This window comes from Anolis carolinensis, chromosome 6 (genome assembly GCF_035594765.1).
Source record: "Anolis carolinensis isolate JA03-04 chromosome 6, rAnoCar3.1.pri, whole genome shotgun sequence".
Taxonomy (NCBI): domain Eukaryota; kingdom Metazoa; phylum Chordata; class Lepidosauria; order Squamata; family Dactyloidae; genus Anolis; species Anolis carolinensis.
Genome location: NC_085846.1, coordinates 12,267,922 through 12,291,881, shown reverse-complemented (window position 1 = coordinate 12,291,881; position 23,960 = coordinate 12,267,922). Strand labels below are relative to the sequence as shown.

Genomic DNA, 23,960 nt, shown 5'->3' with positions numbered 1-23,960 from the left:
TAGTGTAAATGTAGCTATCTGTTTCTCTGTCTCCAGGTGTGTGAGGCACTGGATTAATTTCAATTTAATTTTCCCAGTTATTTATGAGGAAGCCATGACACTTCTGTAAATAAAGAGAGTGAGTCCCCTTCCACACAGCTGAATGAAATCCCACATTATCTGCTTTGGGATATATGGCAGCGTGGACTTAGATAACCCAGCTCAAAGCAGATATTGTGGGATTTTCTGCCTTGATATTCTGGAATATAGGGCTGTGTAGAAGGGCCCTGAGGCTGAAAAGGGGAAAGAATGGCGGAGAAACAAAATGGCGGAGAAACAAAATGGCGGAGAAACAGATTGGCCCTTATTCTTTCCAAACTGCAATTTCTGGGAGTTGATCATTTGAGCATTGGGCTATTATGACTTTTAAAATTGAATCCCCACTGTTTGACTTTGGTTCAGTCACACACTCTCAGCCTCAGAGGAAAGCAAACACAAATCCCCTCTGAGGAAATCTTGCCAAGAAAACCTAAGGGTCGCCATAAGTTGGAAACAAAGCACATCGCAAGGACCTGTCGAGGAGTTTCTACATTCATTTAATGAATGTATTTTACTGAGATGGACTTCAGTGGTTTAAAAAAGATCAAGGCGAAACATTAATTTACAAGCTTTTAATTTGTTTGGAATGGCTCAAGGTGAGCGAATTTGAAAGGATCCCTCAGGAGTCTGAGGCCTGAAGAGAACAGATGGGACTTGAGGAGAGGCCATTTTTTCGTGAGGGAAATTGTATTCTAGGACTCAGATCTGTGCCGTAATATCGCAGGCAGATGATAATATGAGACAAATGTTAATATATCAGGAGGTGAGGTTGCTAGGACTTGGTAAGATCTTACAACAGCCAACATCACAAGTTGTGGTGACAATAAAGATTGTCTTTATTGAGTATGAACACACACTGCTTGTTGCTTCATCCATTTGAGTGTGGCTGAGAAGAAGCCTGGTCACTTCAGACATTATTCGCCATCAAAGGAAGGCATGGGCCAACTTGGGCCCTCCAGGTGTTTTGGACTTCAACTCCCACAATTCCTAACAGCCGGTAGGCTGTTAGGAATTGTGGGAGTTGAAGTCCAAAACACCTGGAGGGCCCAAGTTTGCCCATGCCTGGTATACAAAGAAATGATTCAAAATGGAGTCATCACAAATCTTCTGCCCAGATTATTTAGCTGTTTCATAAGTCAATCAACACACATCTGTCGCACTCTTCATTTGCTAACCCTCCCCTACTTCTCTTTGTTCCTTCACTTTTTCTTCTATTTCTCCTGGATGAAAATTACCCTCACCCCATGCAACCAATGTGTAAAATGGCTTCCATGTAGAGAAGGAAAGGGAGTGCACAGCCCACTGGACAGCGATGGCAGTTAAACCCCTCTTGCAGTGACACCATCTTAACAATTTCCTCCGTGAGTCTGTTAACCTGAAAAGAAATTAAAATAAATCCTTTCACCGGTACCTAAAGACCAGAGCTTTCCAAACTCTGTATAGTGTGTCTGCAATAGTGTGTAGGACAGTATATCACACAGATGTAACAAGACACCTCTGAATCTATGTATAATAAGCAATCATATATATATATAGAGTCTCACTTATCCAACATAAACGGGCCGGCAGAACGTTGGATAAGCGAATATGTTGGATAATAAGGAGAGATTAAGGAGAAACCTATTAAACATCAAATTAGGTTATGGTTTTACAAATTAAGCACCAAAACATCATGTTATACAACAAATTTGACAGAAAAAGTAGTTCAATATGCAGTAATGCTGCATAGTAATTACTGTATTTACGAATTTAGCACCAAAATATCACAATGTATTGAAAACATTGACTACAAAAATGTGTTGGATAATCCAGAACGTTGGATAAGCGACTCTACTGTATACACACACACACACACACACACACACACACACACACATACACACACACATATATATATGTACTGTGCCTGGCTATTGGTTAGTTATGAGTATGTTTTTATTGTATTTTATATGCCTTTTGATTTTAGTTGTTTATATATTTTAAATGCATTTTGCTGTTGCATTTTATATTGTATTCTGGGCTTGGTCCCCATGTGAGCCACCCCAAGTCCCTTCAGGGAGATGGGGTAGGATATAAGAATAAAGTTATATTTTATACACACACATACCTCCCCACACACACATATATATGATATTGCTGAAATATACTGTCTCCCCATGCATTTTGTTGTTACAGTTTTTTTCTGTGTCAGGAGTGACTTGAGAAACTGCAAGCTGCTTCTGGTGTGAGACAATTGGCCTTCTCTAATGACGTTGCCCAGGGGACACCCGGATGTTTGATGTTTTACTATCCTGTGGGAGGCTTCTCTCATGTCCCAGCATGGGGAGCTAGAGCTGACAGACAGGAGCTCATCCCACTCCTCAAATTCGAACCGCCAACCTTTCAGTCAGCAGTCATGCCAGCACAAAGGTTTAACCTAGTGGTTCTCAACCTGGGACCCCCAGATGTTTTTGGCCTACACCTCCCAGAAATCCCAGCCAATTTAGCAGATATCTAGGAGTTGAAGGCCAAAAACTTCTGGGGTTCCCAGGTTGAGAACTACTGGTTTAACCCATTGCACTACCGGGGGCAATGTATTACAATGTATGTATTAGACTGTATCTTTTATAAGAGGTTGGCTTAAGCTCTGATTTGGTAGTAAAACTGAATCACTGTGACATAAAATGATAGATGTCTAAATATGTTGCCACCAACATGAAATGTTTGGAAAGCTCTGATATAGGGCTTAAATCCAGGGCCCCATGGACCAAGACCTAATGGCCCCCCATAAAGAAGTTGTAAGATAGCAGCTTATCTGTAGAACAGGCACGACCTGACTCTTTCATTACTGACTGCCAAGTCAAATATTTACTTCCTTCCTAGTTTCAGTTCAGGTTCCCGTGTGATAAGGTGATGGCAGTCACATGCCCATTGCTGAAGGTAGAAACCACTTTAAACCCAGCATCTCCGGTGTCTGCAAATACGTATATCACAAGCAAAAAAACCCCCATTCAGTCCATGCTTTTGATAACCAAAACTGTTTCTGGCTCATTCCACAGTATGGATGCTGCCTCGTTGCAGTCAGAACAATTATTGTGTTCTCAGGATCATCGCTCATCCATGGATGCAGAAGCCAATGAGCTGCCTGGTATTCCCCCAAAAGATTCAGCCAAGAAATTTACAAAAGCTCCACTGAAAAAGAACCGTAAAGCTTGGCATCGGAAGGGTAACCGTCGTTCCATGGGGTTTTCATCCAAGTCAGTGACTGATGTTCACCAAGACCCATATGACCTTGAAGTTGATCGGTACTATTATCAAATCAACTGGCCAGAAGCGGTGCGACAGAAGTGGGCAATGGAGAAAGCAAACTTGGAAAAGAATCTGAGCGTGCTCATTAGTGAAGACTCAGCTGTTGTTATAAGTGACAAACTTGATATAGACCCTGGAGACTCAGCTATAGAAGGGGACTCTTGGGATGTCACTGAAATGGTATCAAAATAAAGATGCTTCCATGATAAAAGGATATAGAATTACACTGGTTCTTGGCGTGAAACCATAGTCTGACTTGCTGCATTGACGCATTCTGGTCTCGTGCCCACCAACATTTCCATAAAACGCATGAGGCCAACTAACACCAGCATGCAATTATAAGGGACCAAATATTATTAATGGGGAAGAACATGCACCCCAAGAATTGCAAATCTTTTATCAGGCATGCTGGAATATTGCGAGCATCATTGATCTTCGTTCTCCCTCTCCCCGCTGCTTTAAATATAAAAATGATGGGAGTGGAGATTAATCTAATGGTACCTTTAGGACTGATTTATTTCAGTATATTTTTTTATGCATTTAAGACCACTTCTTAAGATGCATAAATATTTTCTGAGCATTTCTGCTACAACAGGAATCCCAAAAAGAATGATTTGGGGTAGTCAGGGGAAAGGGCTTGAGGATTTTACATAGCTCCTGCCTCCTTTCCTTGCATAATTGTGTAATAACAGGCAATACCTCAAAAGGTGTGGGATGGCAACAGGTGGAGAACAGGTAATACGTTGGAATAAGTGTCTGTGTAAGCAATCTTTCTACTTGGTTCCTCATCACACTAGCATGGCTCCCCTTTAAATCTGGGTTCTGCCTCCTGCAGAATTCTGAGGTTTGTAGTTTAGTACCTGCCTGGCTGAGCAGTTTAAAGGCCCCTCCCTAAACTACAATCCCCAGAATTCTGCAGGAAGCAGAAACCAGATTTAAAGTGGATCCATGCTCTAGTGTGATAAGGTCTTTGGTCAATTGAAATCCCTGTCTGTACACTCTTAAATCTCAGAACATTAAGCAGAAATGCTATATTTGCACTGAAAAAAATCTCATCTATTAAGTACAAAGACATGTCTTGCTTTCTGCTGTGTACCCCTCTCCCCATGAGAAGGCGAATTCTCAAGTAGTCTAAACTGCAAAATTGCAGGAGGTAAGTGGAATCAGGCAGAAAAAGCAGAATATCTTATATACACAGGGGAACCATTATATAAACATAGGGGCTACATGAAATTTTGAAAGGCCTTTTTTATTTGAAATTATAAGGGTCTACAGACCGGCTAGAAAAAAATTAAAGTACTGAAGACAGAGCTGAGCTGCATCCTGCTTTACAGGGAATGTTTTTAGGATTTCCATCACTGGCACTTTGGACCTCAGAGTTCCATTGAGAAAGTCAGGGTTGTATCTGCCATCTTCTTTTTGTAGTCTTCGTTGAATCTCTCATTCTGAGCTACTGTGAAATGGTTCTTCCAGTCACCAACTGTCCCTATAAGGCAAATCCACACAGTCCACTAAAATGTAATTACAAAAATATATACATACCCCCTGTCTTCTTGAAAAGCCTTTTTAAGTGAGAGAGACATTTTAATGTTTTTCTCTATTCACACTACCTTGAATATGCGTTAATATTAGCAATTCCACAAAGAAAGGGCTCCATTGAAGATGGGACAGACTTGTTTTCTGCTTTTCTTGAGACTAGGACATGAAACAATGGATTCAAACTGTATCAAAAGACAGTCCACCTGATGATAACTGCTATTTCACAGTGCAACATGCTATCTGTAACAAGTCTCCTTCTTATGAGTTTTTAAAATAGAAGCTAGATAGCCAACTGTCTGGAATGTTTTTATTGTGTGTTTCTGTAAGGCAGGAAGATGGCATTTGTGGCCTTTTCTCACTCTATGATTCTATACTATATCTTCATCACTTAGAGGATGTAGAATTTGCTATTATGGTGTACATTACATAACATGCATAGTTATGTAACAGAGGCACTAAAAACACAGTTAGTGAATTACAAAGATGTGTAATGGGACACAAGAAAGAGTGTCCTGAGTAGTATCGAGCACTTCCTAATCAGTGTACCAATACAAATCCAGACCAAAGTGCATTGGTCCCCTTGTGCATAGATTCCTTCATTGCCTCCCCTAGATAGAAAATTAACAGCATTCCTTTACTGAATATTACAGAGCCTCTCAATTCTGATTCCCACTGATATAAATCCATTTACAAACATAAGTATCCAGCAGGATCACACCCAACTTTAAATACTAAAAAACAATTTCCTTCAGGTGAAATGAATGGCAGAGGAGGGAGAGTCATACCTTTCCTCATGAATGGAGAAATAGACTGGTCCATGACTGTAATGGGCACTCCAGCCCGGTTGGCCATGGGGTTGTCCTTCATGACTTCAAATGAGGTATGGTGGACAATCTTATCCAGTGTTGCTTCATTTAGTTGCTTCCCGACAAATTGCATCACTTTCTGGATTTCACGTTTTGGGTCCTGTGGACAGAGAGATGATCTTAGTAGTAGCAATAAATGGTGGAAACAGGAGAAATCCCAGGCAGAAGAGGCCTATGGTCTTCTAGAAAAATGCTGCAGACAGATGGCTTAGGATTCAGTATTTTACATGATTTTCTGAAATCCCTGTGAGGAACTCTCATTAAAACATTTGCCCTTCTACCCAGACCAAATGAAGATCCAAAGAATCAACATTTATAGGTTTTGCTTTCTGTTAAGTATATATACAAGAGAATTTCTATTTGCAAGATACATATAATCTTGAGAGGTTCTCAAACCAGGTGTGTTGGCCTACAACTCCCAGAAATTCCAGCCAGTTTACCAGCTGTTAGGATTTCTGGGAGTTGAAGGCCAAAACATCTGGGGACCCATAGGTTGAGAACCACTGATCTAGAGGAAACTTCAGGAAAAATGCCTGAGGCTAGGAGAGTTACCAACACTTGGAAACTCTCATTTCACCAACACCCTCAAGAAGCTAAGGCCACGTCTATATTGCCATACAGACCAGTTTCTGAATGCAGATTAACTGCATTGAAATGGATTATATGGCAGTGTAGACTCATATAATCTAGTTCAAAGCAGTTAATCTGCATTCAAAATGGATTAAACGGCAGTGTCGCTGAGGCCCAAGTCTTCCTCCAATTTGTTGTCTTGCTAAAAAGGAGGGGCTGATGATAACATAATAATTTCTCAGAACAGCTCTTCTTCTAAAGACTACCCATTGCTCTTAAGACTGAAGGAGGACCCATCTACACAGGCCTGAAAACCCAGAAGGAAGTAGGATAAAGGGGGAGGAGTGTCTAGAAAATGCACACCCAGTGTGGAATTGATCACAGGATGGCATGGAAAACACACGATAAAAAGTTTGAAACAGCTCCAATACTGTGTGAAAAATGAGCTGCTACCGAGCGCTGTATATCCCAGCGCTCCTTCCCAAAATGAGAGTCCCTTCAACTACATTGATGCAGAATCCTCCAGTGCTTATCTTCATTTTAAAATCCCAAAACAGCTGATGAAGGGATATAAACAGATGGAGCCAAACACACAGAGGTGGCTAAATGGAAGCACAAGAGGAAAGCAATTCCCATGAGAACTCTCTCCAGCCATGCCTTTGTTTTCATTTCCTGTATGTCACTGAAAGCAAACGAAGCTTGAGATTACATATTGGGACCAGCATGTTGCAGGCAAGTGACCCCAAAGGGAAATTGGATTCAAGAGTGCAAACCTGGAGAAATCACGAGTGAGGGTGAGAAGAGATGATGACATAAAATCAGTTTGTGCACACTTTGTTATATCTGCATCAGTGCTATAACATTGGCAAAATGCTTGTGAGGTGCAATGCATCTCAGAGCATCATTAGAGAAAAAAGTTAAATGACAACCTTAGCTTTCATGGTTCTGTTCAATCTGCATTAACCAAACCTTTCTGGATGCTGTGAGACCATCTACCAGGACTAATAGCTCAGTGTGTGAACTCTCTGGGACTTTTCGTTATTTAGGATTAAATGCCTGTCTGGAAAGGCTCACAGATTCTCCTAATTTTAAACCTTCCCCTTTCCAATCTGTGAAAATGAATTTAGAGACAAGGCCCAGTCTGTTCTTGCTAGGGTCCTGTTATGTGTAGGATCTTATTATGCATACAAATGCAACACATAGGATAAATACTTCTTTCTAGTTTTGCTCACCTTTTTGATATTTTCATAGAAGAGGAATAGCACACGGTGGGTGTCCTTTGCCTTCCACCAGCCTTTCACATGATCGTACCACGGGCCCCAGCCCACTGGAAGACACAGGGGAGTATAATGAAATGGTGAAGTGTACAGTGAAAAGTCCCACAAGAAGGAGGTCCACACTCAAAGTGGGGAATCCCTCCACAAAATGTTAGGAAAAACTATGGCTTGCTTGAGTCTTATACATTCTTCTGCACACATGCTGAAAAACAGTCCTTAGGTCCTCTTCATATTGACCTCTTCATGGTCATATTGACTAGAGGATTTTAAGAATTGAGTGCACAAAAACAACAATTCTAAGTTATGTGAAAATGACACTGAGAGTAGAGCTAGATTCAATTTCAGGAAAGTTCTGGAATGAATAGGTCTGGTGGATAAAGGACAGGAACAAAAATAGCCACAGATTTTAGCATACCCTTCAAACTTTTAGAATGAGGGGGGAAATCTGGGAGATGATAAACCAGTGTCAGAGAAAAAAAGGACATGGCCATATAGTGAACCCATAGGGCATGGTTTGGTCCTAGGAACCGAGATGGATATGCATTTAGTTCCTACAGGGCCATTTTAGGCCTACAAGAGGCTTTTTCTTACCAAAAGGAAGTAAGCAGAGGTCTCTTTTGGTTCACTTTGTGTTGTAATGTTGCAAAAATGTAGTTAAAATATCTCCATGGTTCCTTTTTGAGATTTCTTTTAAAATATTTTGGAATTATTCTTGGGTCCACCTAAATGGCTCTGTGACTATGCCACACGGCTTGCTCTTTGCTCAATATAAATAAACAGGCCAAATAAAATACTGGAACATTATCTTATTTTTGCATGTTTACTCAACAGATAATTCTCCAAAGTAAAATAAGAATATATATATATATATATATATATATATATATATATATAGAGTAGAGTCTCACTTATCCAACACTCACTTATCCAACGTTCTGGATTATCCAACACATTTTTGTAGTCAATGTTTTCAATATATCATGATATTTTGGTGCTAAATTCGTAAATACAGTAATTACTACATAGCATTAATGTGTAATGAACTACTTTTTCTGTCAAATTTGTTGTATAACATGATGTTTTGGTGCTTAATTTGTAAAATCATAACCTATTTTGGTGTTTAATAGGCTTTTTCTTAATCTCTCCTTATTATCCAACATATTCGCTTATCCAATGTTCCGCCAGCCCGTTTATGTTGGATAAGTGAGACTCTACTGTATGTATGTATGTGTATATATATATATATATATATATATATATATATATATATATATATATAGAGAGAGAGAGAGAGAGAGAGAGAGAGAGAGAGAGAGAGATTTCCTCACCTTTTCCTGCCATAAATGCTTCAAAATATTCATCCCAGGTTCCTGGGTCAGGAACCAATTTGCTCATCCTTTGGAAGTGGAAATAGGACACCATGCAGTCCTTGGCATTCCTTGCCACATAAAGAAACTAATTGTGTAGAGAAAGAGAGAAAAAGTTTCTTTATTTAATTGCAAGATGATTATAATTATCCACAGGGAAACTCAGAGCAATCTATACTAGATGACCAGGAAGAGAAGAGGGTGACTGCATTAAGTTTAGGAGCAGAATATCACTATGAGACCATAGACATGCAGACCACATGAAGATTAAAGGAAGCTGAAATGCTTCCCTTACAGACAATTGTTGAGTTGTAGTGTGATGAAAGCTGAGAGATAAATAATGTGCCATCTGAGGCCTCCTACAGTACAAAATTATAGCACTAGGATCCCACTGTAAGTGTCATAGCAACATTCTATGAAATCCTGTAAAATGGAATTTGTTGAGGCACTAGACCTATCTGGCAGAATATTCTTAATTTTAATGTGTTGTCGAAGGCTTTCATGGCCGGGATCACAGGGTTGTTGTATGTTTTCCGGGATGTATGGCCATGTTCCAGAAGTATTCTCACCTGACGTTTCGCCCACATCCTCAGGCATCCTCAGAGGTTGTGAGGTATGGAGCCTTCCTTGCTTAGTTTCTCCATACCTCACAACCTCTGAGGATGCCTGCCATAGATGTAGGCGAAACGTCAGGAGAGAATACTTCTGGAACATGGCCATACAGCCAGGAAAACATACAACAATCCTATTCTTAATTTTAATTTATTTATATCAATTGTAATTATTATTTACTACTAATTTTATTTGGCTGCAGCACAAAGTCCACTGGAAGTCCACTCTGATAATACACAATGTGTTTCACAACAAATTATATACTACTGACACATATATATTTAATATATTGCAAAGGTCAAAAACTAAAAGTGAAACCAAAAGGTACTGAAATGTATCTCTAATCATCTATCTGTACAAGCCATCTTTCTCCCAAAGTGAAACCTGACAGCTTATAGTGCTAGAGCTGTATGGGCCCCAAGTTAGGAATGCAAAAGCGGAACAGACAAGTGGAAATGGAAAACATTTGCTCCACCTAGTGATCTACATTTAATTTGCAAGCTATCTACTGAAACAGGGTTGTTGTATGTTTTCCGGGCTGTATGGCCATGTTTCTTCTGGAACATGGCCATACAGCCCGGAAAACATACAACAACCCTGTGATCCTGGCCATGAAATCCTTCAACAACATATCTACTGAAAGTTGCAGATTAAGGCCAAAATATTGGGACAGTGATTTCATCAAGGCAATTAACATAACTGCATATATCTAGCTAAGTAGCAGAGGCACTAAGAAACTCGGTTACTAAATTGTGAATTGGGATATTGGCAGGAATGCCCAGCGTACATTGGTTGCCCCATCCCCATTGAAGCCGATATAATGTGCCCAGGGCACCAATGCATATCTGGCACTTTCTCGACTCAGCTATGTAGTAATGTTACAGCAGCACCCTGCTGGATATGAATTCAACTTATAAAGATGCAACATCTCAACAGGTATCCATCCATTAGTCTTTAGAGGCATTAAGAAAAGACCTCTAAGTCTCCTGAAAGAGTTATCATGGGGAAAAGATGTCTCAACTGAAGCTTTTTCACCAATCCTTGTTTCAACAATAGGACATTTTTTTTCAAAATCCAGTTATCACAGGGACAGAAAGTGAGATGAAATCTTCTAAACAGGGGCACAGATAGTAAAGCAACTTGGGGACTGCCTGTACTAAAAGATGTTTTAATTAATGTATTAAATAATTTAAAGAAAGGTGGAAGCAACATTACCTAAAATTGCTTCCCCTCAACAAATTAGTGTATATACTCACGTGTAAACCAACTTCATGTATAAGTCAAGGGCAGGTTTGGGGAATCTAAATTATAGTTTTTAATATGACTCATGGATACAACATTCCACAGAGGGAAGAAAGTGCCAAAACTGCTTCAGGGGACCAATCAAAGTTGTCAATTGTCCTTTTCCAGCTCAGGCATTCAAAAAAGGACAAAATCAATATCACAGTGAACGGAGTAGAGGAGATCGGTGTTTCTCTGAGATTCTTCCAGGGCGGACAAAGCTCTTACCTTCTGCCTCTTTACAGAGTGGTTACTTTTTTGATATGAGTTAAGGTAGAGCACTTATGCTGACCCATGAATATGTCAGTCTGAATTTTGGACGGTAATTTTTTAGTAATATTTCTAAACTTATACATAACTACTAGGAGTCCCCAAACTAAGGCCCATAGGCCGGATGTAGTCCTCCAAAGTCCTGCCCTAAAGTTTAGACTTAGGGCCACTCTAAGTCTGAAAAAATTTGAAGGCCACAACAACAACCCTAATCAACTTGACTATCTCATCAGCCAACAGCAGGCCTACACTTCCCATTGAAATACCGATAAATTTATGTAGATTAAAGTTGTTCTTCATTTTAAATATTGTATTGTTGTTTTATATTTTGTAACACTACAAATAAGATATGTGCAGTGTGCATGGGAATTCATTCATGTTTTATCAACTATAGTCGTCCTCTGCCCTCCCTCCTCCCCCCACCCCCCCGGGGCAACAGTCTGAGGGACCCTGATCTGGCCCTCTGCTTAAAACGTTTGAGGACCCCTGATATATATAGTACCTGAACTACACCCACAGTGAAGCAAGGTAACAAATAAAAAGTTAATAATTACTAAACAGTTCCTATAAAACAGTATAGGAAGATAATGGCTGAAATAATTACATTTTAATGTTGTTAAAGACTTAAATGAAATGCGGTGTGACACATTAAAAAAATATAACATCAACAGAAGTAAAAAAAATTATTTTAATCAAATTATTTTCAAGTCCTACCAAAGGCAGAACCTCATCCTCTACCACTTACTTTGCAGTTTTGCTCCCAAAAGGACCGAGGGAGCAACTGCACAGGCAGATGGGTTTTCAGAATCCGTGGAGAGGGCATTGCTTCTGCTTGGTCAATCCCTGTTTAAAGAAGTAAGGGACTAAAGTCACAGTGGAAATTGCCAATCATTCCTTCTCTGAAGTTTAAACCCTGTGGAAATTGGTTTCTTTTATACCACATTACAGATGTGAATTCTCTCTCAAGAGTTTTGCAACATTGCTAAAGAACCTCTATTAAAAATAATTAACTGTTTGCTATAGAATCATCCTCTGGATTGCTTTGTGAGGCGAAGAAAGCAAGAATGCTCAGAAGTTGCTGAAATCTCCTTCATTTGAGGTTTTTAAATCAATGACAGATTGCTACCCAATCTGTCATGGATGTTTTAACTGTAGATTTATATCCAGGCTATCTCAAGGACTATGGCTTCAGTCTTCTTAATTACTCCATCTAGAATGATGAGTCACACATAGGTAGATCCAATTGATTCAGTAAGTCTGCCCAAACAGAATTCATATTTTTCTCTATGAGGTTGCCTGGGTTGGTATATTTTTGGCATATGCCCTTTTCATCCATTCTATCATCTTCACAAGTATATCTGGAAACATACTGAGAAGAGGACTTTCTTGAAAGCTGTTCTCAGGTTTCTGAACTCCTTAATAGGGCTAGGATTTCTTTCTCCTTGATATCTTTCCATGAACAAGTGAAAAGTGTTCTATTTTTGCAGGCTTTCAGAAACTCGCTACTAAGGTATTTTTATAGTTCGGTGTTCAGTAGATTTGTATCTTTTGCTTTGTTAACAACATTGCTTTAAATAGTTTCAAATCTATAGAGAGTTCATTATTATCATGGAACTGCTTGGGAAATGGAGTAAATGACCTTTGGGTCTCTTCTAGATCTACAATTCTGCAATTTTATAGCTCAGTCAATAAAGCAATAGCCCTTAATGTAGCTTGCCTGAGCAGCACAGGGAATAGTCAGGTTCCTTGGAGGTCCCTTATTCAGATGGTTGCCATAAGCCAAATATCTTGAAGACACATTAAAAACTACTATAATGACCTGATGGCTGTGGTGGCCTTGCCCACTCAATGAATGGATGTCGGTGATTCAGGGGCGCGCGCTGACATTTCACCAGATCACCTTCCTGTTGGATCATATCCACTATCTCTTGGATCCATGTTGTACCTCGGAAGGATGAGAAAAGAGGGAGAGAAATCAGTATGCAGTTATACAGCATTATGCATGATGATATCTAGGTTGGGCAGGAAGATCAGATACACTCTATGCATTAGGGTCATTTTAGCAGTAGGTGGTGGTTTCCTTTGCTGTATGCTTCCCCAATGCCTTAAAGCAGGGGTTCTTAAAACTTTTTAGCTGCGGAACCCTTTCTGAAGCAAACGTTTTTCATGGAGCCCCAATAAATGTTTATATAATATATAATATATTATATTATATATAATGTATATATATTAGGCATGGTAAACTTTTTGACCAACAGAAACTTAAAAGTATTTCAGTGGAAGATGCTTGGAGCATCCAGTCCAATCCCCTTCTGCCATGCAGGAAAAGCTATTTATTTATTTACAGTATTTATATTCTGCCCTTCTCACCCCGAAGGGGACTCAGGGCGGATTACAATGAACACATATATGGCAAACATTCAATGCCAACAGACAAACATTCAGTTTTAGACAGACACAGAGGCATTTTAACATCTTTCCAGCTTCACGATTCCGGCCACAGGGGGAGCTGTTGCTTCACCGTCCATTGATGGCTGTTCTTCCTCATTCTTTTCCTCATGAGCAGTTTTATGGTGTTGTAGATTAGTTAAATTATCCTCCCGCATAAAGCGTACCTAAATTTTCCCTACTTGACAGATGCAACTGTCTTTCGGGGCTGCTAGGTCAACAGCAAGCCGGGGCTATTTTTTTTTTAATGGTTGGAGGCTTAACCCGACCCGGGCTTCGAACTCATGACCTCTCGGTCAGTAGTGATTTATAGCAGCTGGTTACTAGCCAGCTGCGCCACAGTGATGCTGCTCTTACATTATTTTGTCCCAATGCCCTTACCTGCTTTGGGGTATGTGCAAATGAGAAGATCATCTGGCTTTGCTTGGAAGTTCTGAATCCGGCTCCATTCATCGCAGGTGGATTTTGCCAAGAGAATGCCATCTATTTCACCTAACTGAGGGCGCTCCATTGGTTTAAGATCTTGCCCTTTTTCTTTGGACATTGTTTACAAACTGTTAAATGACATAAAAGGAGAGGCAAAATGGTTTGAGGAAAATCACATTTCTGTATATTGACCTTATCCTTGAGAGAACAAATCATATACTTTGACAAAACTCACCAAAATTGATGGAAATTTAGTTAGTCGTGGCTAAAGCCCACTGTGAACAATACGGAAATAAGCAGGTTATTTTTCTCTCACACACACAGTTAAAGAAGTAGTGCTGGCTGTGGTGACTCATACCTTGCTTAGGCACACTTTGTGAAAACACTCCCTGAAAACGCAAACAAATCCTTGGTCATATTAATAATGAACGTTCATTCAAAACACCCTCAGAGGCCCCAGGTTTTACAACACTTCTGAATTACCATAATTTCTTCTACCTTTTGTCCATGATGTGTTGATGCTTCAGAGACTTCCCGATAATTCTTCCTTTCTTAGTATAAGAAAGAACTGGCACATAATTGGTTATTAATCTAAAAGGGCTGGAAGGTTCCTCCCCAAAGGAAGTGGATCAAAGGTTTCTTCACTGCAGTTAAATGCTCGGCTTGAAGGCATTGGCCTTGTGACAGAACAGATTGAGACCATCTTCAACTGTTTTTTATTCATTTAAAAATCTGTGCCATAGATCACTCATAGCAGGAGAATTCAACTGGAGTTTTTTGGAACTACAAACATTTACAGAGTATTAAACTCATTTGACCTTCAGATCATGGTATGAGAGGGAGGGAGGCAAGGAAGGCAAGCTGGCTGGCTGGCTTTAACAGCTGCAAAGAGATAGAAACTCTGCTCAAATGGAGACAGGAGAGAACTGAAGGAATTAAAACATTACACAGGAAGCTGTCTTAGTCGGATCAATAGTTTTATCTACTGCAGTACTTATTGCTAACTGACAGGCCACACAGCTAAAGACAACACAAAGTTAAAATCCACTTCCTTACCACTGTCTTAAGTTCTCCAGCACAACTCTGTGCTTGACTTTGTACAGACATTGACCACAAAGTCATGCTAGAGGAGATAGAGATTCCCAGAGATATTGATCAAATTTGTGAATATTTAAATCTGCAGAAGTTAAATTTGCAGATGTCAAGGGCCAACTGTAGACATTAAGATAAATGTGCATTTCTTATAAAACATGTTTTTCAACCCAAATTGGAATATCCTCAAAGACAAGTGCCTCAACATCCAGGCTTTCAAATTAAATGTAAGTCTACTTATCAATGAAAAATCACAAATGAAAAAAAAAAGTTACATATCACTTCAAGGGCCATCTCTTCAAAGAACATAATCAATGTATCAATTTGTGCCTCCGATTCTTTATAGCAGTTGTTCTCAAGCTGTGGGTTCCCAGATATTTTGACCTTCAACCCCCAGAAAACCTAACAGCTGGTAAGCTGGCCAGGATTTCTGGGAGTTGTAGGCCAAAACACCTGGAGACCCACAGGTTGAGAACCACTGCTCTATAGTGTAGTTGAGCAGGAAGTAAGAGCCTCTTGAGTTTGCTCAGACCTGTCCCTCAGCCCAATATAGCTTTGCATCTCAAATGAATTTTGAGCAGAAACATTAGTTCATTTTTTTCAGGTGTGATAATTAAGAGTCAAGGCTGCTTCCATATGAAAAGAAATCTTATTTTGTTCATCTCCATGACATTATGCACAAACTATTTTCTCCCCATGTTTTCTTCTTACAGCTTCTTCTTCTAACAAGACTTAGAAGCAAAATTATTATTACACTGGCATACAACAGTAATGGTTTTCTGTATATTGGTGACTATCTCTGAGTAGATATCTTAATTACCTGCATTTTTTATTGAACTCCATAACATCCCAGAATTGAGAAATACAGATTTCTTTAACGCTCACTATTGCAGGAGAACATTTGAATCCTTTGACGTCAAATTGTCTGACGAATACAACACCAGACCTTGGAAAAGAAAACTTTTTGGATTATAAATCTCCCTGTCTCCCAGCCAACTTGGTCACTGGTTGCATAGGCTAAACAAATTTGGGATTCTCGTCCATATAATTACTTTTCTGTAAGGAAGCACAAAGGAGAAGATGCAAAATTACTTACGTGACACTTCAATAATCAAGTACTCTGGAAAATGGAAATTGTGTTCAGATCTTAACAGTTAATCCCAGTTTCCTCTACCTGATTTGATTGAAGGTCTTGAAGCCCAATTACCTTTTTTTGTGTTATCTAGGGCACTGCTTGCTTGCTTTTATTTCTGGTTCCAAAGTCCATGAACATTAGTTGTTTGATTAGAGATATGATGATGAATAGTATCAATACACCTTTCATAGATCTTTTTTTTTTTTGCATACATCACATTTCTTTGTCAAAATTATCTACCGTATATACTCATGTATAAGACACCCTTATGTATAAGTTGAGGACAGGTTTTGGGGCCAATATTATGGATTATAATATGAATAGATAAATGGAAGGTTGTTCCATAAATCGGGGAAAGCACCAATGCCACCTGTTGCTCCAGACATTCAAAAAGGGCAGAAATGGGCCCAGAGAAGAGAGAGTAGAGGGGACTGGTGCTTCTTTTAGGTTCTCCTGGGATTGACTAAGTTATTCCCTTTTGTGATTTTACTCAGAGAAGGGAATGATTGCTCTCTTTAATAACAAAAAGTACTCACACTGACCCATGGATAAGTCAACTCTAGTATTGGGGGGAGGGGGGTTGTATTTGATTAAAATTTCTAAACTTATACATGAACCTGACTATATATGAATGTATAGGTTTGATCATAACTTGGCTACACTTTATGAATCAAAACTGTCTTCTCATTATTTTCTTTCCTTGTCCTCTAGCATAGTAGGTGCAACTGCTGTACTTAGAATATTGGTTTGGCTGAAGCAAAGTTAGCCACACTGCCTTTTACTGGGTCTAATTTGACTACAGTTGTTGTTCTGCTAGTGTTTCTGGGGAGGATGCTCTTAAGAACAACCTTACTGAAAGTAATAGATAAGGGGAAGCCGATGTTTACATTTTAGCAAAAAGATAAGAAGCAAACAAAGCATTCTTTTGCCGCCTTTGAGAACATTAAAAGTTCTCATGTTCTGATCCAAATAAATGTGGCTACATGTACAATATAACCCCAGATCAAGGGAACAGCCCAGAAATTGACAGTCAACTTTTGAATCTGCCAAGTTGTCTGTCCACTTCATCACATGGAAGCAGGGAAGTGTTTGGTAGGGTAGTGGTATTATACCACTTATGATATCACGAGATGTTGTTAATCTCACACATCTGAGAGACTTTTTCCACATCCTTTATTATGACTAAAAACATGGTTAGTGTTTATTGAACATGAATAAGCAAAGAAAATATTTTTATGAAGAAACTCGACAGATTTTCAGAAATCAAAAACCAAAAACAGTGACTGTAACAATTCATTACTGTGACAGACCAATAAATCAGGTATGTATTTTCCCCTTTTTTCAAATGATATGTCAATGTAGTTAAAAGATATTAAAACATTACTTTTTATTTTTTGTAGTTCACTTTTTATGATTTATTTATGTATATCAGTATTATGATATAGATGGCGCCTCCGGTGGCCTAGGGGATAAAAGCCTCGTGACTTGAAGGTTGGGTTGCTGACCTGAAGGCTGCCAGGTTCTAATACCACCCGGGGAGAGCGCGGATGAGCTCCCTCTATCAGCTCCAGCTCCATGCGGGGACATGAGAGAAGCCTCCCACAAGGATGGTAAAACATCAAAACATCCGGGCGTCCCCTGGGCAACGTCCTTGCAGACAGCCAATTCTCTCACTCCAGAAGCAACTCTGGTTGCTCCTGACATGAAAAAAATAAATAAAAATGATATAGATAAATTTTGACTGTTAACATTTATTTTCTGTTTATTATAATAATAATAATAATAATAATAATAATAATAATAATTAACATTACTATTTAGTAAAACCAATTTTGTTGTAGACAAGAGAGGGTGTTAAATGAATAATCCACATCAGAAAGGATAAATAAGCTACTGGTTGACACAGCTAGAGTTTTAGCCCGCATAGCCTTCCAATAGCAAGGAACCTGGAAATAGTCTGAGGAAAGTCAGTTTTGATGACTAGTCTGGGAAGATAATACAAATATCAGCTCAGAAATATTAGCTCAATAGTTGTCTTAGCTTGTGTTCAGTGCCATATGACCTGACACCTTCTGTGTTAGAATATATTCAGCACCCCAATTCTGGTTTCTTTAAAGATGTCAAATACTTCAGGGTTTTGTGTGTGTGTGTGTTTTGTTTAAAATTTTCCTGTTTTGACAGAGGAACACTATGGTTTTTAACTCTGAACATGTTTTAACGATTTTTAACTGGGAATGTTTTAATACTTTTTATATTTAATCTTTAACCATTCAATAAATGCTGGGATGTCCTTCCACGATCTTTCATGTGAGCGGTTTCTTATTAATTCAATTAGGTGTTGCTTTAACTTTCACTGTATCCTATATTAACTGATGCCATTGGTGGCACTCCATGCCACAAACCTGGAAAGTACCAACTGTTCATCTCTGGGTCGTAGTCTATGATGACTGAAAATTTAGTATTTAGTATTTCTGTCAACCTTTTCCATTTTTGCTGCTGCCTGGGTCATTGCATCAAGTTGTTCTAAAAGGCATTTCCTGTTCATCATGTCTTGATCATGTGCAGAAACATCACTGACATTCTGGTGAACAAACTGACAGGTTTTAGACCGATTTCCTTCATCCTGAGAAAAGCATGGGTTACGATCTGCAGAACATCTTTCATTTCAGTGGCGTTCTCCATGGCCATGTTTATTATTGTGATATCACTCAACCCAATCACAAGGGGGGTTGACTCATTGTCATGATGATAGCTCTCTTCTAACTGAGCAAGTTCTGGGACTTTCAAGCCTTTTGTGTCTATTACCAAAAGGAAGTCACAATTGAGCTCTTCAGCTATGTCTTCTCTGATTGTAAGGAATGTCATGAAGGCCCCTCATGTGCATCGGCCACTGCTAACAGGAAACTGTAGCCCAAACATGGTGTTAAGCACAGTAGATTTCCCAGTGCTTTGTACCACCAGCAGTTACCACAATCATTTTGGACTGACCCTTTAGTTTCTTATTGAGCTTATTGAGTTTCTTATTTAGTTTCTTATTGAGCTCAGAATATAATAATAACAACAACTTTATTTTTATACCCCGCCCCATCTCCCCGAAGGGACTCGGGGCGGCTTACATGGGGCCTGTGTTACTCACTGCAAGAGAATATTAGAAGTGTCTCCATCAATCAGGTCTATAGGCAACTCTTCCACATCAGGGCAGCTGCAATGCTTGGGAGATAGACAAATTTTGGCTTTCTGGAAGTTTGCCTTGTTGAACCTGCTTGCCAAGAGTACTTACACTGTATCTTGGTCAAATGTCTTGTGTTGTTGTTTTCGGGCTTGTCCCTGTTGTAAGCCGCCCCGAGTCCCTTCGGGGAGATGGGGTGGGATATAAAAATAAAGTTTATTATTATTATTATTATTATTATTATTATTATTATTATTATTATTATGAAATGTGGTGTGTAAGATTGGAGCAATAATTGCATTAGAATATTTACAATCCCAAGAATATAAAATATGAGTTAGTAGCCTAAAACCTTTCATTAAATAAGAAACGTGATAGGCATCCAGTTAAATTAGAGTACTCCAGTAACACATGTTCCAGCGTGATGCAGTGGGTCAAATGCTGAATTAACATTCTGAGAGACCATGTAACCCTTTTATGGTCTGGATCCTTGCTTGGTGATGGAAATCTCCTGGGTGACCATGGTCAAGTCATATTCTCTTAACCTTTAAGGATGGCAAGGGTAAACACAGAACCTTCATTGAAAAAAGAGGATGTGATCTCACACTGATGCCTCATTTACAACAATGGAGTTTCAGACTGGTGTGAAGAAAGTGGCTTTGCTGAGCAGATGATTACATAAGAAATCTTGGTACCAGTTTGAGGCCTTGATAATGATTACACAAACAACAGCACTGATACACATTAAGGACTTTCTTTTGTGTACTTTTGCACTCATCTGTAGCTAGCTTCAGACTGCATTAAATGGTTGGTGAGGATGGGGTCAAAGAAGGGGGAAGCAAAAGATTTAAGTACACATTTATCATACTCTTCAACTATCCTTATTTGGCAGAAAAGTTCCAATCCATCCAAATTTATTTATTTATTGTTTTATTTATTTATTTATTGCATTTCTATACCGCTCTTCTCATCCTTGGGGGGGCTCAAGAGCGGTGTACAACATGGCAAATGGCAAAAATTCAATGCCGAACTTACATATAAAAGGAATGCATAACTAAATTAATAACATATAAATATGAATTAAAACCATTACAAACTACTGAGAAACATCATAACATAAGCATAAACCATATTAAACATTGCATTAAACATTGCACCAATCCCCTGGTTATCATTTAGCTGCTTCAGTAATACTATCACTTGCCAAAAGCCTGCTTGCATAGCCAAGTTTTAGGTTTTTGCATTTTTTCTGAACACCAGGAGGAAGGAGGTTGATCTAATCTCACTAGGAAGGGAGTTTTACAGCTGAAGGGCCACCACCGAGAAGGCCCTATCTCTCATCCCCACCAATCACACCTACGAGGAGATCGAGAGCAGGACCTCCCCCGCCAAACTTAACGCTCAAATTTTCACTTTCTGCAATTATAAAATACCTCTGTTGTTCTTTCCTCTTTCAATTTAACTCTTTTATCCTAGGTTATTTCAGTTGTTGTGACCAGTACAGAAAACTGGATATCTGGGTCTTACTGTAGATACTGCATTATCTGGAGCATCAGCAAATATTGACAGAAATCCGCCATTATAAATACCAACATAGAGACGTGTGTGTGTGTGTGTGTGTGTGTGTGTGTGTGTGTATACACCTTTAAAGTTCTCTTCCTTTAGTATAACATTCTTTGCTGCAATGTTATCATTTCAAAGCAAAAATACATCAGAGGACACAGCCTCAGATTTGGATTTTACAGTTTCAAAAGGACTCTTCTCACAGTGTAAGTAAGTCATCTTCTTAGTACTTGGTTTCATTTGGTACAGGGGAAATTGCAACATTTGGGTTTCCTGTGACATTTTCCTCCAGTTTTGGCCAGATCCACAAGGCTTCATGCACATCCATCCTGATTTTGGCCCCTGTTGAGGGGGACGCTGAATGAAAGGTTTGAGAATTAGGAGCTAAATTATTCTGCAGCTAAACTGGCTCACTTATTTCCCATGCCAGTAAGGTAATGCTCAAGATCCTACAAGGCAGACTCCAGCAATAAATGGAGCGAGAGTTGCCAGATGTCCAAGCTAGATTTAGAAAAGGCAGAGGAACCAGAGACCAAATTGCCAAAATCCGCTGGATAATGGAGGAAGCCAGGGAGTTCCAGAAAAACATCTACTTCTGCTTTATTAACTATTCCAAAGCCTTTGACTGTGTGGATCATAATAAACTATGGCATGTTCTTGGCGGTATGGGGATACCAAGTCACCTTGTCTGTCTCCTGAGAAATCTGTATAAAGACCAAGTAGCCACAGTAAGAACAGATCACAGAACAACAGACTGGTTCAAGATTGGGAAAGGAGTATGGCAGGGCTGCATACTTTCACCCTACCTATTCAACTGGTACGCAGAACACATCATGCAACGTGCGGGGCTTGACGAATCCAAGACCGGAGTTAAAATTTCTGGAAGAAACATTAACAACCTTAGGTATGCAGATGATACCACTCTGATGGCTGAAAGTGAGGAAGAGCTGAGGAGCCTTATCACCAAGGTGAAAGAAGAAAGTGCAAAAGCCTGGCTGCAGTTAAACATCAAGAAAACCAAGATCATGGCAAATAGAGGGAGAAAATGTAGAGGAAGTGACAGACTTTATATTTCTAGGCGCGAAGATCACTGCAGATGCAGACTGCAGCCAGGAAATCAGAAGACGTTTACTTCTTGGAAGAAGAGCAATGGCCAACCTTGACAAAACAGTGAAGAGCAGAGACATCACACTAGCAGCGAAGGTCTGCATAGTCAAAGCAATGGTATTCCCCATAGTAACCTATGGATGCGAGAGCTGGACCATAAGGAAGGCTGAGCGAAGGAAGATAGACGCTTTTGAACTCTGGTGCTGGAGGAAAATCCTGAGAGTGCCTTGGACCGCAAGAAGATCCAGCCAGTCCATCCTCCAGGAAATAATGCCCGGCTGCTCACTGGAGGGAAGGATATTAGAGGCAAAGCTGAAGTATTTTGGCCACATCACGAGGAGACAGGAAAACTTGGAAAGCTTGGAAAAGATCACGATGCTGGGGAAAATGGAAGGAAAAAGGAAGAGAGGCCGACTAAGGGCAAGATGGATGGATGGTATCCTTGAAGTGACTGGCCTGACCTTGAAGGAAGGGCAGTGATGGCCGACAGGGAGCTCTGGCGTGGGTTGGTCCATGAGGTCATGAAGAGTCGGAGACGACTAAACGACTGAGCAGCAGCAGACTGGATCACAGTTACCTCACTCCATCTGTGCTACAGTACACTCTAATTTCATGAACTATCAAACAGTCAGCTTGCAAAAAAACCCCTACATGGCCCTCCTAAAGTTGGTTGCTTATGTACAAATCAAAAAATTAATCCAAAAATATTGACCCTAAAAACTTGGGTTGACTTGGGGGTAGCTGGGATATGATATCTGAGAAATTTGGCGGATGCCATATCCTGCTGATGAGCTATAGGCCTGTGGTGTTGACTGAGTTCCATAGTCAGCTGTTTGAAAAACAAAAGTATGATTATTCAGTCTAAAATGACTTGCAACTTACATAATATGAGAAAGCTATCATGGATTTCTAAGATTGTGATTATCTTACAATATGCAAGAAAAATATACAGAACTGGTAACACTTACAGCTTTTGATTCCACTGTTTCATTTTTTATTTTATTGTTTTACCCCACTCCCACCCTCCTCCCTTTCCCCTTGGACATACATTTTGTATAATAAACTACAGAAATTACATTTCAAATAAATATCAGTCTTAGTCTAATTTTTTCCACTTCACATCTTAATACATTCTAACCAGATCCCACATACTCTTAATGATTATAACAATTTCTATTTTATCTATATTGTTCAGTTTACAATTGGTTATTTCCACATTTGACATATTAACTTCAGTATATAATTATACCAATTTGTCAGAGTCCACTTTAGTTTATCTTTACATCCCCTCACTAAAACAATTTGAGCACTCTCTATTAATTTGTCAACCACCCTTTCCTTCTGCACATTATAAATGCCGGATATCTTTGTATGTAATACATTTTTATTGGCTATTATTATTTGAAGATTTAACATTCTATTAATTTCTCCTGCAGTCATTCTCCAGTATGCCTGTACTCTATCACATTTTCATATCATGTGAGTAAACACACCTCTTTGTTTACAATCATGCCAGCACCATACTAACACTTACAGTGTTGAGTCTGTCCGTAATGGGAGCTGTAACTACTTTGGCGGTATCCTGAATTATTTGCTGGCTGTCCATTTCCACCATAGCTCTGCTGCCTATACGGCTGGCTAGTCTGCTGAGAATAACCCTGTGTGGGTGGAGTTGGCTAGGCCCCGTAACTAAGGAAAAAGGAAGAAAAATTCAGCAAAGAAGGAGAACTTGTCTACAGTAACTTAAAATCAGCCAAACTGATCTGCAACTGTTGCTCTCTTTCTTGTATCTTGCATACACAGGGAGCTCTGTTTATATTTCTGTCAGTAGTTGTCGAAACTAGTCCTTTCACAGCAATTAAGTTTCAACAA

General features: G+C 39.4%; 1 protein-coding gene across 10 annotated transcripts; it reads right to left on the bottom strand.

Annotated features, from left to right (window-relative positions):
- Positions 1 to 4,596: 4,596 nt before the first annotated feature.
- LOC100556456 (sulfotransferase 1C2) lies at positions 4,597 to 23,704 on the bottom strand. 10 transcript variants are annotated; one of them, XM_008115416.3, is made up of 10 exons: positions 14,506 to 14,673; positions 14,381 to 14,411; positions 14,258 to 14,297; positions 13,978 to 14,150; positions 12,968 to 13,093; positions 11,894 to 11,991; positions 8,947 to 9,073; positions 7,574 to 7,668; positions 5,691 to 5,871; positions 4,597 to 4,852 (listed from the first exon to the last, which is right to left on the bottom strand). In XM_008115416.3, exons 4-10 carry the CDS (start codon positions 14,138 to 14,140, stop codon positions 4,740 to 4,742), a joined length of 903 nt encoding a protein of 300 aa, XP_008113623.1. In that variant the 5' UTR covers positions 14,141 to 14,150; positions 14,258 to 14,297; positions 14,381 to 14,411; positions 14,506 to 14,673; the 3' UTR covers positions 4,597 to 4,739. The 10 variants fall into 10 exon arrangements, with proteins under 10 accessions (XP_008113623.1, XP_008113622.1, XP_008113624.1 ...); XM_008115415.3 differs by having other exon boundaries at positions 14,521 to 14,673; XM_008115417.3 differs by lacking the exon at positions 14,258 to 14,297 and having other exon boundaries at positions 14,506 to 14,675.
- Between the last annotated feature and the right edge of the window lie 256 nt (positions 23,705 to 23,960).

Excerpts from the sequence above, each read along its gene's own strand:
- LOC100556456 (XM_062984047.1), bottom strand. The coding sequence starts at position 14,140 with ATGTCCAAAGAAAAAGGGCAAGATCTTAAACCAATGGAGCGCCCTCAG. Across the intron at positions 5,872-7,573 it reads TCTATGAAAATATCAAAAAG|GACCCAAAACGTGAAATCCA; the intron begins GTGAGCAAAACT and ends CTCTGTCCACAG. Across the intron at positions 4,853-5,690 it reads TTCTCCATTCATGAGGAAAG|GGACAGTTGGTGACTGGAAG; the intron begins GTATGACTCTCC and ends TTTGCCTTATAG.